The 20578-nt window shown below is 45.7% G+C and overlaps 1 protein-coding gene across 1 annotated transcript in view; it reads right to left on the bottom strand.

Moving 5' to 3' along the window:
• Positions 1-20105, bottom strand: part of TNS4 (tensin 4) — a 29651-nt gene extending 9546 nt beyond the window's left edge. Inside the window, exons 1-7 of the mRNA XM_056863813.1 lie at positions 19634-20105; positions 11242-11683; positions 8210-8625; positions 7796-7882; positions 5847-5954; positions 4212-4307; positions 2303-2380 (exon numbers count right to left, since the gene is read on the bottom strand). Coding sequence (XP_056719791.1) covers positions 2303-2380; positions 4212-4307; positions 5847-5954; positions 7796-7882; positions 8210-8625; positions 11242-11683; positions 19634-20102 — 1696 coding nt within the window. The 5' untranslated portion in view covers positions 20103-20105. The remainder of the gene's footprint in view (positions 1-2302; positions 2381-4211; positions 4308-5846; positions 5955-7795; positions 7883-8209; positions 8626-11241; positions 11684-19633) is intronic.
• Between the last annotated feature and the right edge of the window lie 473 nt (positions 20106-20578).

The raw sequence follows: 20578 nt of genomic DNA, 5'->3' as shown, positions 1-20578 counted from the left end.
AACGTCTGTGTACAGTTCCGCTCATCCTGTTTTCTGCACCTGTGGTAATGTTTAGTCTGTCTTCCTGGGAACCGCTTATCTCGAGGTTGCCTAGCAATGTTTACCTTTTCAGTCCGTAGTGTCTTTAACATGTAACCTGCCTGTGTTCCCCATTACTAGCTTCACCTGCCTGTAGGCAGTCAGTCCTTTAATCTGTCTTTTTGCTCCTAATGAAGTATTACCGCTTCAGAGCTACCTGCCTGGATGAGTTTGCTTATGGGATGCTAGGGACAAGACGCCTGAAACTGACACCACCTGGAGGTTGGCAACCCTAGTCTTCAGTTTTGCCCTGCCCCTGCATGCTGTGCAAATCTTTAAAGTGTGTGTGTGTGTGTGTGTGTGTGTGTGTTAAATCAATTTTTAATCATTGTAGAACTGCACCCAGGGAAGGAACCCAGGCGATTAAGGAGAGACATGATAGAGGTCTATAAAATTATGCATGGTATGGAGAGAGTGGACAGGGAGAAGCTTTTCTCCCATTCCCATAATGTGGGGTCATCTGCTGAAGCTGGAGGGTGAGAGATTTAAAACAGATAAAAGAAAATATTTATTCACACAACACATAGTTAAATTGTGGAACTCCCTGCCCCAGCTGTGGTGATGGCTGCCAACTTGGAAGGCTTTAAGGGGGGAGTGGACATCTTCATGGAGGAGAGGGCTATCCATGGCTGCTAGTCAAAATGAATACTAGTCATGATGTGCACCTATTTTCTCCAGGATCAGAGGAGCATGCCTATTATATTAGGTGCTGTGGAACACAGGCAGGATGGTGTTGCTGCAGTTGTCTTGCTTGTGGGCTTCCTAGAGGCACCTGGTTGGCCACTGTGTGAACAGACTGCTGGACTTGATGGGCCTTGGTCTGATCCAGCAGTGCTTTTCTTATGTTCTTATGAAAATGCAGATTCATAATGTCACAGAAGATACCCAGCCAGCACTCTGCGGAGCTGGTTTCTGCTGAGCGAACTAACACAGTTGTTTTTCCTGAATCTTAGTGTGAGTGTGGGGGGTGGGGGTGGGCGGAATCATTTACTTTCATACGCAATAGTGAACACACTTCCACAAATGTAACACCAACCATATAATGCTTATTTGTGTACAGCCTTTGTTTTGGGTTCGCCCTTCTCCGAGAGGGCAACAACAGCCCCCTAATTTTCATGATTCTTTTACAGGCAAAGAAAATTAAAATTACAGTGCACTTAAAATGATATACCAATTTGTATAAATAATTAATAAGAAAGGTATCAGAGCTGTGAGCATCTTTATCCAGTTCCAGGCCTGGAGGAGATACTTTCCAGCTCAGTATGCCTGAGTTTAACAGCATGAGCTGTAGGCAGAAAACCCAAAAATGTACAGTCTTATGCATGGCTGTTTCCCTCACTGTCACCCCTCTGATGAGTTCAGGTCTTTGTGCTGATTATGCATGCCATTTCCAACAGTCAGAGGTCGCTCTCCCCACTCTCCCCCTTGTTTCCCTGTGTTTTGAAATTCAAGATAAAACAGGTCTTTGAAAATGCAGGGAAACACAGGGGGAGAGCGAGGCAACTTCTGACCATTGGAAATGGAGTGCATAATCAACACGAAGACCCAAAGACGTCGGAGGGGTGAGTGAGACAGCCATGCATAAAAGACCGACTACTCTGCTGACCAGGTTAAGCAAAAAGCCAAATCCTTAGCATTAAATCCTGATCAAACCAGAGTGTTCATAGCGCCTGACATTGCATGCACTCAGGGGGTGGTCTCAGCGATTTTGAGGCCCTGGGCAAAAGTCCAGGATGAGGTCCCAGAATCACTGTGCCAACCCCATGCCTGGGCCAAGCAAGAGGAGGTCCTTGCTCCATGTGAGGTGCATAGGAGCTGCTTCCGGCAGGTGGAAGCCAGTTGTCCGAGCAGCAGCCAGCACGAGTGGTGGTAGGAACCTGCTCTGATACTTCCTCCTTCGAGGTGGCAGGGCCATGAAGGTTGAGTCCTCCCCAGCATGGGGCCCTGGGCTAAGATCACCGCTTGGTGCACTTCGGTGACTGAGCAGCCTGAATAAACCCAATCCCAAGTTAGCTGCCTATATTAAATTCCAGTGTCAGAACCTGATAATAGGTTTGTACCTTGCAGTCTGCAACAATTTAGGTCCAGATCAATCCATCAGCACCGAAAGGGGTTTGGGCAAAGACATTCTGAAGCAGATCTCCCCAGGGCCTTTCCCCCCTGAGACCCAGGGGTTGAAGCCTACATACTAGATGCAGCTAGCTGCTTTAGTTCACACACGTACCTTGGCTAGGGATCACCAGTTTGCAGGGTAATGCTAAACGCATGATGGTGTGTTGATAGACAAATGCAGAGAGACTTCCTGCAGTGAAGAGACAGCACAAGAGGAAGGGGATTGGACACACGCATTTATAAACCCTTTACTTGTCCCTTCAAACAAGGAACGGCTTTGAAAGGAAACATGGGAACTGATTGCCAGAAGATATCTCAATGGCTTTGGCTTAGATGGGTTTAAAAGAAGAAGAGAACAAGGTTTGGATCAGGCATCATACAGAACTATGGTTTATTTAAAAAATAACGAAGGTATGCCTGGCAGATTCTCACTCAAAGCCCAGACACCTCTGTATAGGACTGCCAAGCCCCCGGTGGGGAGGAAAAAAATGCAGCTTTGTGTACTTATCACACGTTCTTAAAGGAAATGACATAGAATAGCTCTAGGAATCACTGGAAACTCTATAGTTTTACTTCCAGGGTAGTTCTAGGAATCAGAGTTTACCACTGAATATCTGGCAATTTGTCACTCCCAGCAAGAACTTCCAGTAAGGCTGCATTTAAAAAAAAATACTCCTGTGGCATTGCATCCCCCGAGGGTTGCTGACCTCCAGGTACTTGATTGATGAAAATATAACTCAGTGGGAGTTTAGTTTAATATTGAAGCTATGTTTTGTTGCAACTTACTTAAGTGCTACATTATATGCCATAGTGGCTGCATATTCTTTATCAATTACGATTTTGGCAGCTCGAATTTTTTATTTCATATAAACTCCGGGTACTAGCTGGAGATCTCTTGCTATTACAACTGATCTATAGCCGATAGAGATCAGTTCACCTGAAGAAACCCTATGCAAAACCACAGTTAAGACTGTGGTTAATAACTAGCTTGAGATCTTGGTTTGATGGACCCCACCTAGCCATATATAATGCAGTGGAGCGCATCTGGACGGTCACACTAACCATACTTAGGGTTAAAAAAAATAGTTTTTAAATATACAACTATAGTTTAATTTTTTTACAAATAGTTTTGTGTAACATCTGAACTGAGCCAAATTACTAGATGATAATTCTAGCAATTATTAGCTACAATAGTTAAACAGAACGGTCATAATTTCAGTAGTATTTATTTATTTAGGAGATTTTTACGCTGCCTCTTCAAAGGTCTGCTCAAGGAGTTTGAGTGGTAAAAGGCCTGTTGCGATGAGGCACTTCCGGGTGTAAACTGGAAGCGATGTGGCCACGTGTACACGCGATCCCGGCTTCCAAGCCAGGCACTGGATTGGCAGGCAATTGCCCGCCAGTCTAAACCACCTGGCCAACCCTAGGAGTAGGGTTGCCAGATCCAGGTTGGGAAACTCCTTGAGATTTGGGGATGGAGCCTGGGGAGGACAGGGACCTCAGTGGGGCACACTGCCATAGAGTCCCCCCCCCCCATCCAGAGCATCCGTTTTCTCCAGGGGAAGTGATCTCTGTAGTCTGGAGATGAGCTGTAATTCCGGGGGATCTCCAGGTCCCACCTGGAGGCTGGCATCCCTAAGTGGGAGGGAGTTCCAAAGGTAGGGTTGCCAGGCCCCTCTTCACCACCAGCGGGAGATTTGGGGGGGCAGAGCCTGAGGATTGCAGGGTTTGGGGGAAGGGAGGGACGTCAATGCCATAGAGTCCAATTGCCAAAGCGGCCATTTTCTCCAGGTGAACTGATCTCTATCGGCTGGAGATCAGTTGCAATAGCAGGAGTTCTCCTGCTAGTACCTGAAGGTTGGCAACCCTATCCAAAGGTGAGGTGCCACCACAGAAAATTCCCTGTCACGGTGACGTTGTACAGAGATCCCAGCAATACAACCTCAGACAATAAAAGTAAGGTATATGGATACAATAAAGGGTCACAGCTTTATAATGTGGTCTCGTCACAGTTGACTTACCAAAATAGGGTTCTTCGTCAGCCCCTTTAAGGTGAACTCCTCTGGTGGAAGACTCAATGAGGAAGTGTCTGATGGAATCAGGACCATGATCCTTGCCTTTGGAAGAGAAACAGCTAGAGCTGAAACTTTTAAACATATACATCCCTGTGCTTCACAACTGAAGTTCTGCAATATTCAGTTTTAAGTGACTTTAAAAGCTGACACTCTCTTTGGGCGAAAACGCATGGTTGCTTTAGCCTACTTTATTCCCTGTTTCAGCCAGGATTCAGCCAGGATTGAATGCATGCTTTTCGCCAAACGTGGGTTCGATCCTGGCTGAATCCTTGTCCCCCCCCCCACAAAATCTCCAGGGATTTCACATCCCAGATCTGACACCCTACCTCCCCCCTGCTGTGTTCACATTTGCAGACCTCCTGGTGGAGCTGCTATAGGCTCCCTTGTTAAAATCACATTACTTATGTGGCTGCAACGGAGCTCACAGGGGCTCAAAATGCAAAATAAATAAATAAATAAACAAAAATAAAAAAACCCAGCAAGGCAGAGGGGCTAAAGCTCCTTCTCCCAGCCTGCTCTGCTCCCAAGCAGAAAAGAGCTGGAATGTGTGTGGGAGGTGGAAAATTCCCATCACACATCTGATGCAAAGTCCACGTGTTGTTCCCCAACAAAACACAGAAACTTCGTATTATGTAGATGGACTAGGGTTGTCAGCTCTGGGTTGGGAAATACCTGGAGATTTCAGGGGTGGAGCCTGAGGAGGGCAAGGCTTAGAGAGGGGAGGGACTTCAATGCTATAGAGCCCAATGGCCAAAGTGGCCATTTTCTCCAGGTGAACTGATCTCTATTGGCCGGAGATCATTTATAATAGCGAGAGATCTCCAGCCACCACCTGGAGGTTAGCCTAGAGAGAATGAAGGCTCAGTGCTGTATAGATAATGGAAGAGATCCAAACAGCACTACCACCTGTTTGGATCTCTACCACCTGGAGGTTGGCAACCCTAAGATGGACCCTAACCCTGATGCACAAACAGAATTACAGTCTTTTGCACAAGGAACTGTGCTGGAAGGGCGTGTTTCCTACCAGGAGACATGCCCAGAACAGTATCTTATACAGAAGCTCACATTCTTTGGAGGATATATTGTTTAAAACAATCTTTTGAGTAGGGTTGCCAGCCTCCAGGTGGTGGCTGGAGATCTGCTATTACAACTAATCTCCAGGCAACCAAGATCAGTTCCCCTGGAGAAAATGGCCGCTTTGGCCATTGGACTCTATGGCATTGAAGTCCCTCCCCTCTCCAAACCCCACCCTCCTCAGGCTCCGCCCCCAAACTCTCCAGGTATTTCCCAACCCAGAGCTGGCAACCTTGCTTTTGAGACATGCCTCTAATTATAATTCATTTAAAAAATCCCATTTGCATCAGATATCATAAACTAGAATGCTCCAGTATAGTCTAATCTTCCTTTCTGCCCACCCCTCTCCCTTTTTTCTTATCAACATGGGGACTGTGAACCTTCAATCACAGACATCTTCCAAAATATACAAAACACTTGAGGTGGGGATTCGAGCCCTGCCCAGTTTTGCAGCAGAGCCTCGCTGTGAAGAGACGATACCCTCCCCTCCAAGAGAATTCTCGGTACCTGTTTTGCTGCTGAAGACTTTCATGGCCAAGCCAAAGGAACCGCGGAAGGAAGTGCTATCCCGCATGATGAAAGTACCAGGGCGTTCGTCCATCAGCAGCTGAACAGCTATTTAAACACATATTGGGGGTGGGGGAGGAAAGATTATCCAAAGAAGGTTGTCATTTCATGACTATATTTCATCAAGGTTTGGGCGAACAGTCCATTCAAAGAGGAGGAGCAGAATCACAGAATCATGGAATCACAGGGTGAAAACGCATGGTCACTTTATCCTCCTTTAATCCCTGTTTTAGCCAGGATCGAACACACATTAAGCGAAACGCATGCGTTCGATCCAGGCTGAATCCTGGCTGAAACAGGGATTAAAGAAGGATAAAGCAACCATGCGTTTTTGCCCATAGAAACACAGAGTTGGAAGGGACCTTACAGGCCATCTAGTCCAAGCCCCTGCTCAATTTAAGATCAGCCTAGAGCATCCCTGACAAGTGTTTGTCCAGCTTCTGCTTGGAGGCTGCCAGAGAAGGGGAGCTCACCACCACCTCCCTGGGCAGCCGATTCCACTGCTGAAATACTCTTATAGTAAAATTGTGTTCCTAATGTCCAGCTGGTATCTTTCCACCCATAATTTATACCCATTATTGCTAGTCCTATCCTCTGCTGCCAACAGGAACAGCTCCCCGCCCTCCTCTGGTCTAAGCAACAGCCTTTCAAAAGAAATAGACATATGGCTAAAATCCCATAAGGAGTTGCAGGAGTAAAATAAGCAAGGGGGGGGGGACTTCCTGTTGCTTGTTTATGTCCCCAAAAGCTGTTCTCCCATAGCAGAAGCCTGCCCCATTTTTTCAGAGAGCCAGAGTGGTGTAGTGGTTAAGAGCGGTGGTTTGGAGCGGTGGACTCTGATCTGGAGAACCGGGTTTGATTCCTCGCTCCTCCGCATGAGCGGCGGAGGCTAATCTGGCGAACTGGGTTTGTTTCCCCGCTCCTACACACAAAGCCAGCTGGGTGACCTTGGGCAAGTCACAGCTCTGTTAGAGCTCTCTCAGCCCCACCTGGCTCACAAGGTGTCTGTTGTGGGGAGTGGAAGGGAAAGGTGATTGTAAGCCGGTTTGAGTCCCCCTTAAGTGGTAGGGAAAGTTGGCGTATAAAAACCAACTCTTCTTCTTCTACCCGGCTCTTTCCCGGCCCAAGCCAGGCTCAGGGCGGCCATGCATTTCTATTCTTAAGTATCCTCTGGATACTTGGATTGGAGGACAGAACGAAAATGTTCTGAATCGAATGTGGGATACACAAGTCTGTGTTTGCCTCAGAATGTACAGAATGGGGAGAGCACAAGGCACTTTCAGAGGAGAAGTGTTGGATGGGAGTTGCCCATTCAGGGAGGGGAAAGAGGGTCTAAGGAGGAGAGGCCGCAAACAGAAAGCGACGGGCAGGAGAAGAGTTAAGCAAACCCTCCCACTCGTGGCTTTTTTCCTGCAGAGGCACCCTTTCTCCCCTCCAAAGCATCCCGTATTTTTTCCCAAGTATCAAGGCCAGGGGATGTCAAACATATGGCTCGGGAGCTTTTATCTGGCCCATGAGCCAGCCAAGGCAGCACCCCCCCCCCGTCCCAAGGTGTCAATGATCAAAGACTGTTAAATGAAAGAAAATACTGTAAGAGTGTTATTGTTTTAAGCATGCTTGTATTTTAAGTAAAAAATAAAGTAAGAAATAATATCATTAATTGGCTTTACCTATGTCTTCTATAAAGTTTGCATCTCCAGTAACTGGCATTACATTTTATGGCACCATTGGCCCGGCTCGACCAGGTGACATTTATGTCATATTTGGCCCTCGTAACAAATGCGTTCGACACCACTGATCTAGGCTATTACTGTGCTCCAGCAAGGCAAATTCTAATATTCTAGATATACTGCCCCCACCCCCGCATTGGTCCTTCTGCCTTATTTTACCTTGGTCCCGCGTGATGCTTGGTTTGAACCAGTACTTGGAGGTGTCCAGCACAAATTTCATGGTTGTCTGGACATCTCTGGGACAGCCTGCAAGAAGGAGTAAGATACAATGAAGGGGGAGAAGGTAATAAAAAGGTAACCAGAATGACCGGAGAGATGGACCCTATTCCTTTGGGACAGTGAGTTTTACTCTTGGGATGGGTGATGGTGGTTAAACTGGGACCAGACATGGGAAGGGCATGTGAATAGTTAGAAGTTATTTGCTCTCAAAATCTACTGCAAATGACAGGTGAATAGGTGTAAGGCAAACAAGGTCAGCAGCCTTTTATGCAGGGACATTTCCCCGCGGTCAACCCAGTTGACTTTTTTTGAAACAAAGGTAGCATTTCTAACCACAGTGAAGGAATGACTTACTCTCCCCAGATGACAAAGACGCAAGTGAGCTCTCTGAAGAGGTCTTGCTGGTACTGCCAATGCCCGAAACTGTGCCAGAACTTGGCAGGGGTATCTTCTGTTTGAAAGAACCCTGGTGAAGCTTGGAAGGTTTTGCAGACGTCTCCCTGTGTTCCAGACAACCGTTGACGAGCAAAATGGGGACGGGGAATGTGGAGTTTGCGAAGGGAGAAAGAGGGCCAGGCGAGACCTGCCCCTTCTGGAATGTTGGCAGTAGCAGTGAATTCACTTTTGGGGAGGAAGGGACAGCGGAGCTGAAGGCCTCCGATCCCTGGGCGCTGATGGAAGAGCCATTCAGAGAGCCAACAGACGAGAGACTTCCCGTTGACCTGGTTTGAGGGGTGTCAGGTTCATTGCTGTGCACTGACTGAGTGCTGCTGCAGAAGAGAAAAGTAACGCATGAGATCGAAGAGAGATCGGTAGGATAACTTAATAAGAAATATTCAGTTGGAATGACCCTTTATCGTAAGTTATTATTTTTTATTTTATTTATTTGTTTGGACTGGTATTCCGCTCTCAATCCCCGGCCAGGCGGGGCTCAGGGCAGGTAACTACAGTCAGTCACATTAATACAATAAAATCACAATATAATGATTAAAACTCTTAAAACATACAATAAATTGCCATTAACTCTTAAAACACCACGATATAAAATTTCAATAGATGGTGCCCTATCAAAATACAGTGGCTGCTGAGGGCGGGGTAGAGCAGACAGCCCCCCACATAATTTAACGGATGGATAAGGTGGGGGAGGAGGGTTGGGAGTAGGGTTGCCAGGTCCCTCTTCACCAACGGCGGGAGGTTTTTGGGGTGGAGCCTGAGGAGGGCAGGGTTTGGGGAGGGGAGGTACTTCAATGCCATAGAGTCGAATTGCCAAGGTGGCCATTTTCTCCAGGTGAACTGATCTCTATCAGCTGGAGATCAGTTGTAATATCAGGAGATCTCCAGCTAGTACCCGGAGGTTACAAACTTATAAACACAGTAGCATAAGACTACAAAACACATAAATCATACTATGCAAAGAGTGCTATATTCTTTGTGCAGTAGTCAAATACAAATTTCACAGTCCAAGGTGTTTAACAGGGGTCCGGATTAACTCCCAGTTTCGACCCGAGGTCTTCATCAGAATATATCAGAATATGTTCAAGGCAGTTCATATGTCTGCTCTTGTGGTAGAGGGACCCCTGTTATACACCTTGGACTGTGAAATTTGTATGACCCCAACTTCATATTGTCAGTGCAATCAACAGGATACAACTCCGTGATGCACTTCAACATCAAGGCACCCAAATGTGGCAACCTTGAAAGGATTACTTATGGACAATAACTCCAAAGACACTGGTTCTAAAAAAGAACGTTTAACTTTTGTATATAGTTCTATTTGTTTAGCTAACATCACTGTATATATTTATTCACTGTATTTGACTACTGCACCTAGAATATAGCACTCTTTGCATAGTATGATTTATGTGTTTTGTTGTCTTATGCTGCTGTGTTTATAAGTTTGTAACTAGCATTACAGCAGGCTGATTACTTATTTGCCAGTTCCTGGAGGTTGGAAATCAAGAAAGTAGCACAAGACAATTCTTTCTATAATAAGAAGACCAAACCATAGCAATTAATGCTATTAGGAATATGTATTGGAAACATACAAAGAACAAAATTCTGGAGCAAAGAAATATCAATTCTCAATGAGGGCTTTTCAATACAATATAAGCCCAAATTCTCAATCCTTATTCAGTCTACATAAATAATTTCATAAAGTGCATGAGTGAACCACAGGAACAATACTTAGTCCTTATAGAGTCCACATAAATGATTTCATAAAGTGCATCAGTAGGTCGCAAAAGCAAGATGAAGGGCAATGGAAATCCGGTATAATTTCATTTCGTGCAGTCTTTTTCAAGCCTTCAATCTTTTTGTGCACTATTCCTGGAGGTTGGCAACCCTATACATTGCCCAACATGTAGTGAGGTGGACCACTCAGGAACATCATCTGAAGTGCTGGGTTATGAGAAATTCTCTTCAACTCCACTAACAAATTCTAACTTGTCTCTGTGTTAGGTGTGGTTGGATTATTCAACTGCTTATGATGCAGAGACTACACAGAATCACTTGCCCTCAAAGGAGGCTGCCTGTTGAACCACTGTATGAAGCATCGCTCTAGGTTGACGTCTCTTCAGCCAGGAGGCATGTCTGTATTGGGGACTCATGCAAAGACAATGACTTCTGATAATGGTTAAGGGTGAAGAGGGATTCCGGTTTAACTCAAAAGTAGATGGGCTTGTATTGGCTGGCTGAGAATGGTACTAATGCACAGGGAATGTTATGAGAAAGCCACACTGTGTAGAAAAATGGGCAGGCTCTGTGGAGTTATGAGAGAGGGGAGAAAACCAGGAGGAGTGGAAGGAAGAGGGCCCACCTAGCTCTCTTTAGGCACTGACTGACAGGATGGGAATTCAGAGCTCAAAGAGATTCAACAAAAATCAGCATCTCAAAATGTTTATAAGATGCAACTTGCAGGCTTAGGCAGCCTCAATTTGCCTTGGGCCACATGGGGAGGAGACAGAGGGTTTAACCCTTCAATTTCCACCCAGTTTTGCTATTTGAAACCAGCTCCCCACTCTGCTGTTAGAATTTTAAAGGGACAAAACACAAGTTTTTAACGACCACAACTTTTCTTGGTTAAACCGCTAACTACAAAACAAGGGAGGCTGTTTGGGTAAAACCGAAGGGAGGCTGCGGTGTTCAACAGCCTCTCCTTTCCTCGTACAGCTGCAGGCAAGTTAAGGCTGTTTAAATTTGCAATTTGCATTTTATGGTTGAGCCCCCAGATCCCCCTTCCCTCCTTCAGCGGCTTTCAGAATCACATTGCTCTCCAAAGTCCCTGCGGCACATGGACCCTCTCATTAAAATGAAAAGGGGAAATGGGGTCTTGGCTTCTAGAAGCACGAGTCAGAATCCTCAGGTGAGTCCCAAACAGAAACATTTACCTTCCCAGAATGTAACTGGTGTCCGACCCGGGACTAGTTGAAAGTACAGACGCTTCGCTGCACCGCTGCAGTATCTTCCCATACTGCGAGGGCTTCAGTAAGTTCTCAAAGCCTGGTGAGGTAGCCAGGAGAGGATTCGACTCGCTGGTGGCAGAGTTCTTCTGATCCTGCGGCGGAATGGAGATGCTCGCAGATGCTTGGAAGAATGTTGCCGATTGTCTCTCTGTGGGTACGAAGTGCTGGGGGCCTCTGGGGCTGTCGCTGCATAGAAAAGTAGCATGGTCTCTCAGGTTGGAGTTATCTCCAGGGCTTTGTCTATAGGGCAATGGTCGGACAAGGTTTGGTGGGGATACGGAGAGTGGAGTTCCAGAAGGACTTGCTGAATTCTGCAAGGACTCGGTACACTTTGATCTTGTGGGAGACATTTCAATGTATTTTATGTCTGATTAAAAAAACAAAGAAAAATATACTCAGGAGCATAACATTAAGAGACATACTAAAAGATCAACTCTAGACTCTGCTTTCATAATAAGCCCTGTTCACAAGTTACAGTGAACATACATATAGTCTGGGTACAGGGTACACTAGATTTTTCTTTATACGTGCATTGAATAATTGTCATGTTGTATTTACGCATGTACAGCTGAACGTGTGATTTAAACCCCACATTTTTCCAGGTACTGGTCTCTGGTTTCATTTGTAAAATGAACATGTTTTGGTTGGCTCTTTCTTACAAACTGGTATGCGTGTATATGCAGGTTGTATATGGCTGCGGAGGGATTTGAACCTAAGTCTCTCAGGTCTGTCTAACATGCTAACCACTACATCACATTGTGTTTCAGAAACAATACATATTATAATAGCATTACATCTTATAGAGCCAAGTATGTCCCCCATCTGTGAATATCAAAAAATCCACAACACAGGGCCATATAGGGCTATGGTAAAATTTCTCCAAACCCGAGGAACACCTAAGTTTGCAGAAAAATACAAAAACAACAAAAGCAACAACAACAAAAAGGGGGGGTTAATTATGGAGTTGGACCATGAGCACGAAGATCTGGGTTCAGCTCCTCAATTACCCATGAAGTCTCTGGCAGCACAGTTCTAAACAGACTTAACACCCTTCTAAGTCCTTTGATTTCATTGAACATTGTGACTTTGCTTAGGATTGCACTGTGGATAACCTTTGGCTGTTCTCTCTCTCTCTCTCTCTCTCTCTCTGACTAGCCTACTTCACAGGATTGTTGTGAGGATAACATGGAAAAGAAGTGAACCATGTATACTACTGAGAGTTCCTTAGAGGAAGAGTTGGATAAAAATGGGATAGCTGTCCATGAACAATGTGAAAGGCATATTGCTCTGCACGTGGTTTGCATGCACATGGTCCCCAGGTTCGATCCATGGCAGGTCCACTTAAGGTGGATCTGAACATGCCAAACTGGGGGGAAAAAACTCTGCCTCGTTCTCATTGCTAAGCCTGATCTGGAAGGCCAGCAGCCCTGTCTGACACATGGCTTATTACGTCGATTCCTCCCCGTGATCTTTCTAGAGCCCACGGCTTGTTGGCACCCGCAGGAAAGGGTGAGGCGCACGCTTCATTTCCTTCCCACAACGGCCCTGTCTGTACCTGACTCCAGATGAAAAGCATCTGGCTACTCCCAGGGAACACATCAGAGGCATGCACAAGGAGTCTGTTCAAAGCCAAACCTCAGTGCCGTTTGGCTCCGACGTTGGTACCCCAGGAACGATTGGTTTCTTTCTGCCGCTGTTGCAACATGTTTGCCTAATATGGAAATAGAGGAAGCCCTAATCTCAGTGGTTTCTTTGTCAAATTGTTCCAGAGAGGATTCCAATTCAAATATGCTCTTGCTCTCTTTCTCTCTTATACCTGCACCAGTAATCTCTTCTTAGGCTGGGCCAGGAAGGGGTGTAATTTACTGACCATAATTGGCACTGGAGATGTAGAATTTCCCGGAATTTGTAAAGCATTGAAGGAAGGAAGGTGGGATGGTATAGCCCGATCTCATCAGGTCTCAGAAGCTAAGCAGGATCAGGACTTGGACGGGAGGCCACCAAGGACGATTCTGCAGAGGAAGGCAATGGCAAACCGCCTCTGCTTCTCACCTGCAATGAAAGCCCCTTGCTGGGGTTGCCATAAGTCAGTTTTGACTAGACCACATATGTGTGTGCGTAAAGTGCTGTCAAGTCGTAGCTGACTTATGGCGACCCCTTATGGGGTTTTCAAGGCAAGAGACTAACAGAGGTGGTTTGCCAGTGCCTTCCTCTGCACAGCAACCCTGGTATTCCTTGGTGGTCTCCCATCCAAATACTAACCGGGGCTGACCCTGCTTTGCTTCTGAGTTGTGATGAGATCATGCTAGCCTGGGCCATCCAGGATTATGACTATTGTGTGTGTGTAAAGTGCCTTCAAGTTGCAACCAACTTATGGTGACCCCTTTTTGGGGGGGTTTCATGGCAAGAGACTAACAGAGGTGGTTTGCCAGGGGCTTCCTCTGCACAGCAACCCTGGACTTCCTTGGTGGTCTCCCATCCAAATACTAACCAGGGCTGACCCTGCTTAGCTTCTGAGATCTGACGAGATCAGGCTAGCCTGCATATACCTACATATAAAGCATTGTGGGGAAAGGGAAGGGGAAGAATCCTACTTTCTTTTAGAAAAAGAAGAAGACGAAGAAGAAGAAGAAGAAGAAGAAGAAGAGGAGTTGGTTTTTATATGCCGACTTTCTCTACCACTTAAGAAAGACTCAAACTGGCTTACAATCCCCTTCCCGTCCCCACAACAGACACTCTGTAAGGTAGGTGGGGCCGAGAGAGCTCTAACAGAGCTGTAACTTGCCCAAGGTCACCCAGCTGGCTGCGTGTGTAGGAGCGGGGAAACAAATCCAGTTCACCAGATTAGCCTCTGCCGCTCATGTGGAGGCATGGGGAATCCCAGTTCTCCAGATCAGAGTCCACTGCTCCAAACCACTGCTCTTAACCATTACACTACACTGGCTCTCATAGAACATTTTTTAAAATAAATATAAAACTTGGCATTTATACTTTCACAGTATTCCTTACAATAGTCTTGCAATGTACTCAGTGTTATTATCCCCATATTGGTGGGGTAGGAAGCAGAGAGTAACAGTGGCTTGCCTATGCGGTCCTTGCAAGTGCATGTAATAAAGCCCAGAGTTGTATTTTTTTCTGGAGTAATGAAGGAAGTTATTTTAAGTAAAGGCAGGAGGAAAGGGGATAGTTAAAGCTAGCAGAGGAAGGGTTGTTTTCTGCGCAAAATAGTTCACTCAAGCTGTTTTTACCCAATGAGGTACCAGATGTGTACCCCCTCATCTGGAAACCCATGGCAGGAAAGTGCAAGGGGCTTGGTGGAGGGATTATGCCCAGAAAAATGTTTACACCTTTCTTCCTGCCACTCATCCAGTTGCAGTCAGCTATGGCTTCTCTTCATTGATAGGAAAAGAGTTGAGTAATTTATGCATCAGGATATTGTGTTTACTTAGCTACCAAGGCCCCGCAGCGCAGAGTGGTAAACTGCAATATTGCAGTCAAAGCTCTGCTCACGATCTGAGTACAATCGCGATGGAAGTCAGTTTCAGTGAATACATGCCATTCTCCCATGGGTCAGTAATGACCCGGTGCTTGCACAGGGGACTACCTTTACCTTTAAGGCCACCTAGCAAATGCATGGCTGATCTGAGATTTTTAAGAGCTGCTATTCACACCTACTACACAAGCACTCAGATGCAGTATTTCCATGACAAGAAATGTTCTGCCCTTTGGCATAAAAGCAGGTATTCTGTGGATATAGAAGAAAACTCATCTTTGTTGAAAGGAACTGGAAAATATAAGAACACAAGAAAGGCCATGCTGGATCTGACCAACGCCCATCAAATCCAGCAGTCTGTCCACACAGTGGTCAACCAGGTGCCCCTAGGAAGCCCACAAACAAGACGACTGCAGCAGCACCATCCTGCCTGTGTTCCACAGTACCTAACAGAGTAAGGTAAAGGTCCCCTGTGTAAGCACCAGGTCATTCCTGACGCATGGGGTGACATCACATCCCGACGTTTACTAGGCAGACTTTGTTTGGGGGTTGGTTTGCCAGTGCCTTCCCCAGTCATCTTCCCTTTACCCCCAGCAAGCTGGATACTCATTTTACCGACCTCGGAAGGATGGAAGGCTGAGTCGACCTTGAGCCTGCTACCTGAAACCAACTTCTGTTGGGATCGAACTCAGGTCATGAGCAGAGCTTGGACTGCAGTACTGCAACTTACCTCTCTGCGCCACAGGACTCCTACTACCTAATAGAATAGGCACCTACAATTTATATACATTTATATATGTATATAAATTACAGCTGTTGCCTCCAACAAGAAAAATCCTTTGCTCTTGTCTGACTGTATGTATAAATGTACACACCCTCTATAAACAATGCATGTATTTTGTACATGGGAATAACTATCAATTAAAAAATATATGAGTATGAGCATTAGGATAGCATTACTCATTCTTATTTTGGAGTATGAGTAATGCTATCCTGTTGTATAATAGGCCTCAGCATTAGGCTAGTCCCTTTAGGCTACAGCATGATATGGTCATTGATGAGGAACAATAGGTATTAATGAGCAATTGGCTCTTCCCATCACCTGGAGCACGCCTTACAGCCTCCTGCCAGTTTTGATTGGCAGAACTGTGAGGGGAGATCTGGAAAGTTTCTGTTCTCATCCTTTAATGGTTGCCCTGAACTTCTGACCGTGAGAAGTTTGAGAATTGGCTGTGGCTCAATAACAGAACATCTGCTTTGCATGCAGAGGCCCCCACATTCAATCCCCAACATCTCAAAAGGATCAGGTAGCATGGTAAGTGATGTCAAAGTCCTCCGCCACAGATCCTAGAAGCCCTGTCCAGAAGTTACCATGAATGCATGTAGCTCCTGCATGTGTTATGCCTACAACTGTTTGCAAGACAGAGCCAACATGTGTTCACTTTACAAATGAAACTGGGGACCACCATCATGGATGAATGTGTGGTTTAAATCCCATTAGCCAAATTCACAGAAGAGAGTCCCATCGGCAGCAATGTCATGATAGCTAGATGGACCTTCAGTGTTCACCAAGGTAGCATATCTCTGAATATTGGGCACTTGGAGTCAGCCAGGGAGAGCTTATGAATTTAAGCTTATGAATTTCCAAGAGGCAAATAAATGGCCTAAAATGGCTAAACTGAGGCTATCGTATTTTGGACACATTATGAGAAGACAAAGAGTCACTGGAAAAGACAATCATGCAGGAAAAGAGACCCAACAAGAGATGGATTGACGCAATAAAGGAAGCCACAGCCCTCAATTTGCAAGATCTGAGCAAGGCTGTCAAAGATAGGACATTTTGGAGGACTTTGATTCATAGGGTTGCCATGAGTCAGAAGTGAGTTGATGACACTTCACACACACACACACACACACACACACACACACACACACACACACACAGCTGGTCACTTTTGGACATAATACCTCATTAGAAGGATGCTTTGTTAGGATATTTCTTGCATTTCCATGATGAAATGTCTATATTTCTGATTCCTGTACATTCTGGGATAACTTCCAGGAAATCTTATGGTGTGTGGGCCAAAACATTATCTGCCACATTCCCATTTCAAGAAGGATTTACAGTAATAGATTATCCTCTGTGCGCGGAAGCTTTTAACTAATACAAAAGGCACGCGTGGGTTCGGGAATTGTGTTTTATTAAGGCCTTTGAGATTCCTGACATGCTCAACTACTTGCAGTTCAAAGATGGCGGGGGGGGGGACGACAATGTTAATCCTGCGTTGTTTTTGGCAGTCACCACACGGAACATCCTCTAGGCATCTGTGGGATTGTACGATTAATAAGTGGACGTGTCTGAACACGCATCATGCCAAGCCCACGGTGGGCAAAGTACCAAAAATGATGCTACTTTTAACTGGCACATCTAATCCGCTTAGCGTTTGGAAAATCAGTCAGATGCGTTGGAGTGAAAGATCACATGAACGGATGATTAAAAGAACTAATCTGAAAGAACTAGACTAGACCAAAGGTGTCCCTCAGAATGTCTACAGCAGAGGCCAAAGGCTTCCCCTGTTATACAGCTCTAGCAACTGGTATTCAGAGGTACACTGGATAAGGGGGTTCCATCCATGGCTAATAGTCTTTCATACATAGATCAAGTGATGGATCGATGTCTGTTCTATGCCACTTTAAGAGCATAAGAACATAAGAAAGGCCCTATTGGGTCAGACCAAGGTCCATCAAGTCCAGCAGTCTGTTCACACAGTGGCCAACTAGGTGCCTCTAGGAAACCCACAAACAAGACCACTGCAGCAGTATTGTCCTGCCTGTGTTCCACAGCACCTAATATATTTGGCATGCTCCTCTGATCCTGGAGAGAATAGGTATGCTTGATGACGAGTAACTTTAGTTTGCAGGGAGGGGCACCTATTAAACAATGTGCCTTCACACACAAGCACAATACCTACACTAGAAAACTAGAATATCAGAGAAAATTCCTTCTCCTTGATGTCCAAGTTTTCAATGTGCAGGGTTTTTGTTGATGGCCTTCACCTGCAGTCTGAAGCAATCTAGGCCAAACATAGGCCTGAATTTGGAGAACCAGGTCCTATGAACATAAGAATTTTTATTCTTTTTCTTAAATAGCTGGGATTTAATGGCTTTAATTATTTTCATGGCAGATGAATTTATGTTTTATTTTGTAAGCCACCTCAAGCAGCTTCTCTGGAGAGGTAGCACATACGTTTTTCAAACAAATCAGTAAGAATCGGCTTGTTGACTCTGATCCTGTCCACAATGCTGTTTCTAGCAAGGCTGTCAGATACCTCTGGGGATTTACAAGGGGAGGGGCTGTGGCTCAGTGGTAGAGCATTTGCTTAGCATGCAAAAGGTCCCAGGTTCAATCCCCAACATGCATCCCAAGTGCATGCCCACAAACAGTTTCTTCATTTATATTCTTTTTTTCTCTTAACAAGAATCTGGTAAGTCCTGTTTCGACACAGTCCCTTCCAGCAGCAAGGCAGAGCCTTGGCATAACTCCATCCCCATCTCCCACTGAGAAGGCCCTTCCTCTACTGAACCAGGTAAGCGTGGCAGGGCCAGGGCAGATGCTGGGGTAGAGGCCAGGTGAGGGGGCCGCACCTGGACACATCATGTCACCTTGCCCTTTCTTGGGTTTATTTATTCATTTAAGGTATTTCTGTGCTGCCTCTTCCAAGTCCCACTTGAGGCAGTTTACAGTTAAAGCAACAGAACAATATAAACACAAGTTGTTGGATGTAAACGGCATAAAACCTTTCCATAAAACAGAGGCAGGCCATTAAAACAGCTGGTAAGACAAATCCCCTGGGTTAAAAGATACGTTTTGGCCCGACACCTGAAAGAAAGTTAAAGCAGGTGCCAGGTGAGGCTCAAGGGAGGGCATTCCAAAGCTAAGGTGCCACCACTCAAAATGCCCCGTCTCTAGTCACCACCCGCCTCACCTCTGAAGGCAACAGCACCACAGAGAGCAGGGTTTGAGAGGCTGATCTTAACTGGCAGGCTGGATAGTATGGAAGGAGATGGTCTTTCAGGTACCCTGGCTCCAAGCCATTTATGGTTTCAAAGGTAAGAACCACCGCTTTAAATTGTGCCCAGAAACAGATGGGTAACCAGGGTAGATCTATCAGCACAGGGGTGATATGATCCCTGTATCCCCTTATTAATATACTATGCCATGCAAACAGTCCGGACTTCGCAAATCTTATAGCCTGCTTCCTCCTTCTCTGTATATCACACTGTTAATTCTGAGATTTGTCTTCCAAAGTCCAACGTTCACGTGCTAAACTCAGAAAGCAAAAGTACAACCAAAGGCCTGTACTTGGATTCCTTCCCTGCAACTGCCTCCTTTAGGGACTTGCAGATCCCTTTATAGAAGCCTTTTAAAAACTTCTCTACTGGGGATGCTTTTGGGTTCTTTGGGTTAAGGCCTTATCAGCACTGAGATGCTTCATTTAACCTGATTTATTTGGACAGTTTAATTGGCTGCCTTCTATCCTGATCCCTAGGGATGATGTGGGGGGACCTAGAAAGTGTTCCAAGGACTGTTCATCACATATAAACAAGGCTGCCAGGTCCTTGTGATTGCCCCCACAATCTTGTGATTGCTCCCACAGTTTTCAAGGAATTCAGGATCTAATGAACAGTTTTCAGAAGGGATGGCATATATCATAAACTACTCCTCCACACACACACACACAAAAAGGCCAACTCCTGGCAATTTCGCCATCTCATTAGCCTTCACAAACTTAGCCCTAAGACTCAATTAATTTCAAAACTCACCTGAGGAATCTGGGGCATCCTTTTGCTCATATGGGAGAACTTGTGCGGGACTCTGGATTGGGCCTTGCTTCAGCTGGAGAAGCTGAAAAGTGGGATCAATTTCCAGGATCAGGCGGTTCAGGTTCTCTATGGTTATATCCAAACTAGGAGAGATTGGACAGGAGTCACTGGTTGTGTCTAATGGTTCCTCTTGCAGACATTTATCTTCCAGCGCTGGAGATATCGTCATAGGTGTGGTCTCTGTGCTGCGTTTGCAAGAGCCAAAGAGTTCAGTCTTGGGCAATGAGCATCCTTTGGTTTGGGCAAGTGAGCTTTGCCTGTCCAAACCCTCAGTTGAGTAATAAAAGTACTTTGTGGGCAGTGCATGAGAGGGCAAACACCCATGCTTATGCAAACACCGGTCTTCCTCGGATGAAACACATATTGTCTGTCCAACCCGTACCACATGGCTTGGGATGACCTTTGACATTCTGTTTTCAAGTCTTCTTCTTCTTGGCCTGAACTGGAGAAAGATTTCACCAAAGTTTGTAAATTTGTTCACAGGTCTGCCTCAAATTGGAACAGCCATGTAAATAGGACCTTTAAAAGAATTAATAGAACAAATGGTTATGAACTATCAAGGCTAGGGTTGCCAGCTCTAGATTGGGAAATACCTGGAGATTTTGGGGGGTGGAGCCTTAGGAGGGCAGGGTTTGGGGAGGGGAAGGACTTCAATGGGGGTATAATGCCATGGAGTCCACCTACCAAAGCGGCCCTTTTCTCCAGGTGAACTGACCTCTGTCAGCTGGAATTCAGTTGTAATCCCAGGAGATCTCTAGCTACCACCTCCAGGTTGGCAACCCTAATCAAGAGTGACCTCTTGCTTCACAGCAGCATGTAATGGACAAAGTGTGGCTGGGGAGGAATGCTTACCTGTGAGCACTAAGCACTAGGGGTACAATGAAT

The sequence above is a fragment of the Euleptes europaea genome, chromosome 18 (assembly GCF_029931775.1).
Source record: "Euleptes europaea isolate rEulEur1 chromosome 18, rEulEur1.hap1, whole genome shotgun sequence".
Classification (NCBI taxonomy): Eukaryota; Metazoa; Chordata; class Lepidosauria; order Squamata; family Sphaerodactylidae; genus Euleptes; species Euleptes europaea.
This window is presented reverse-complemented; position numbering and strand designations above follow the sequence as displayed.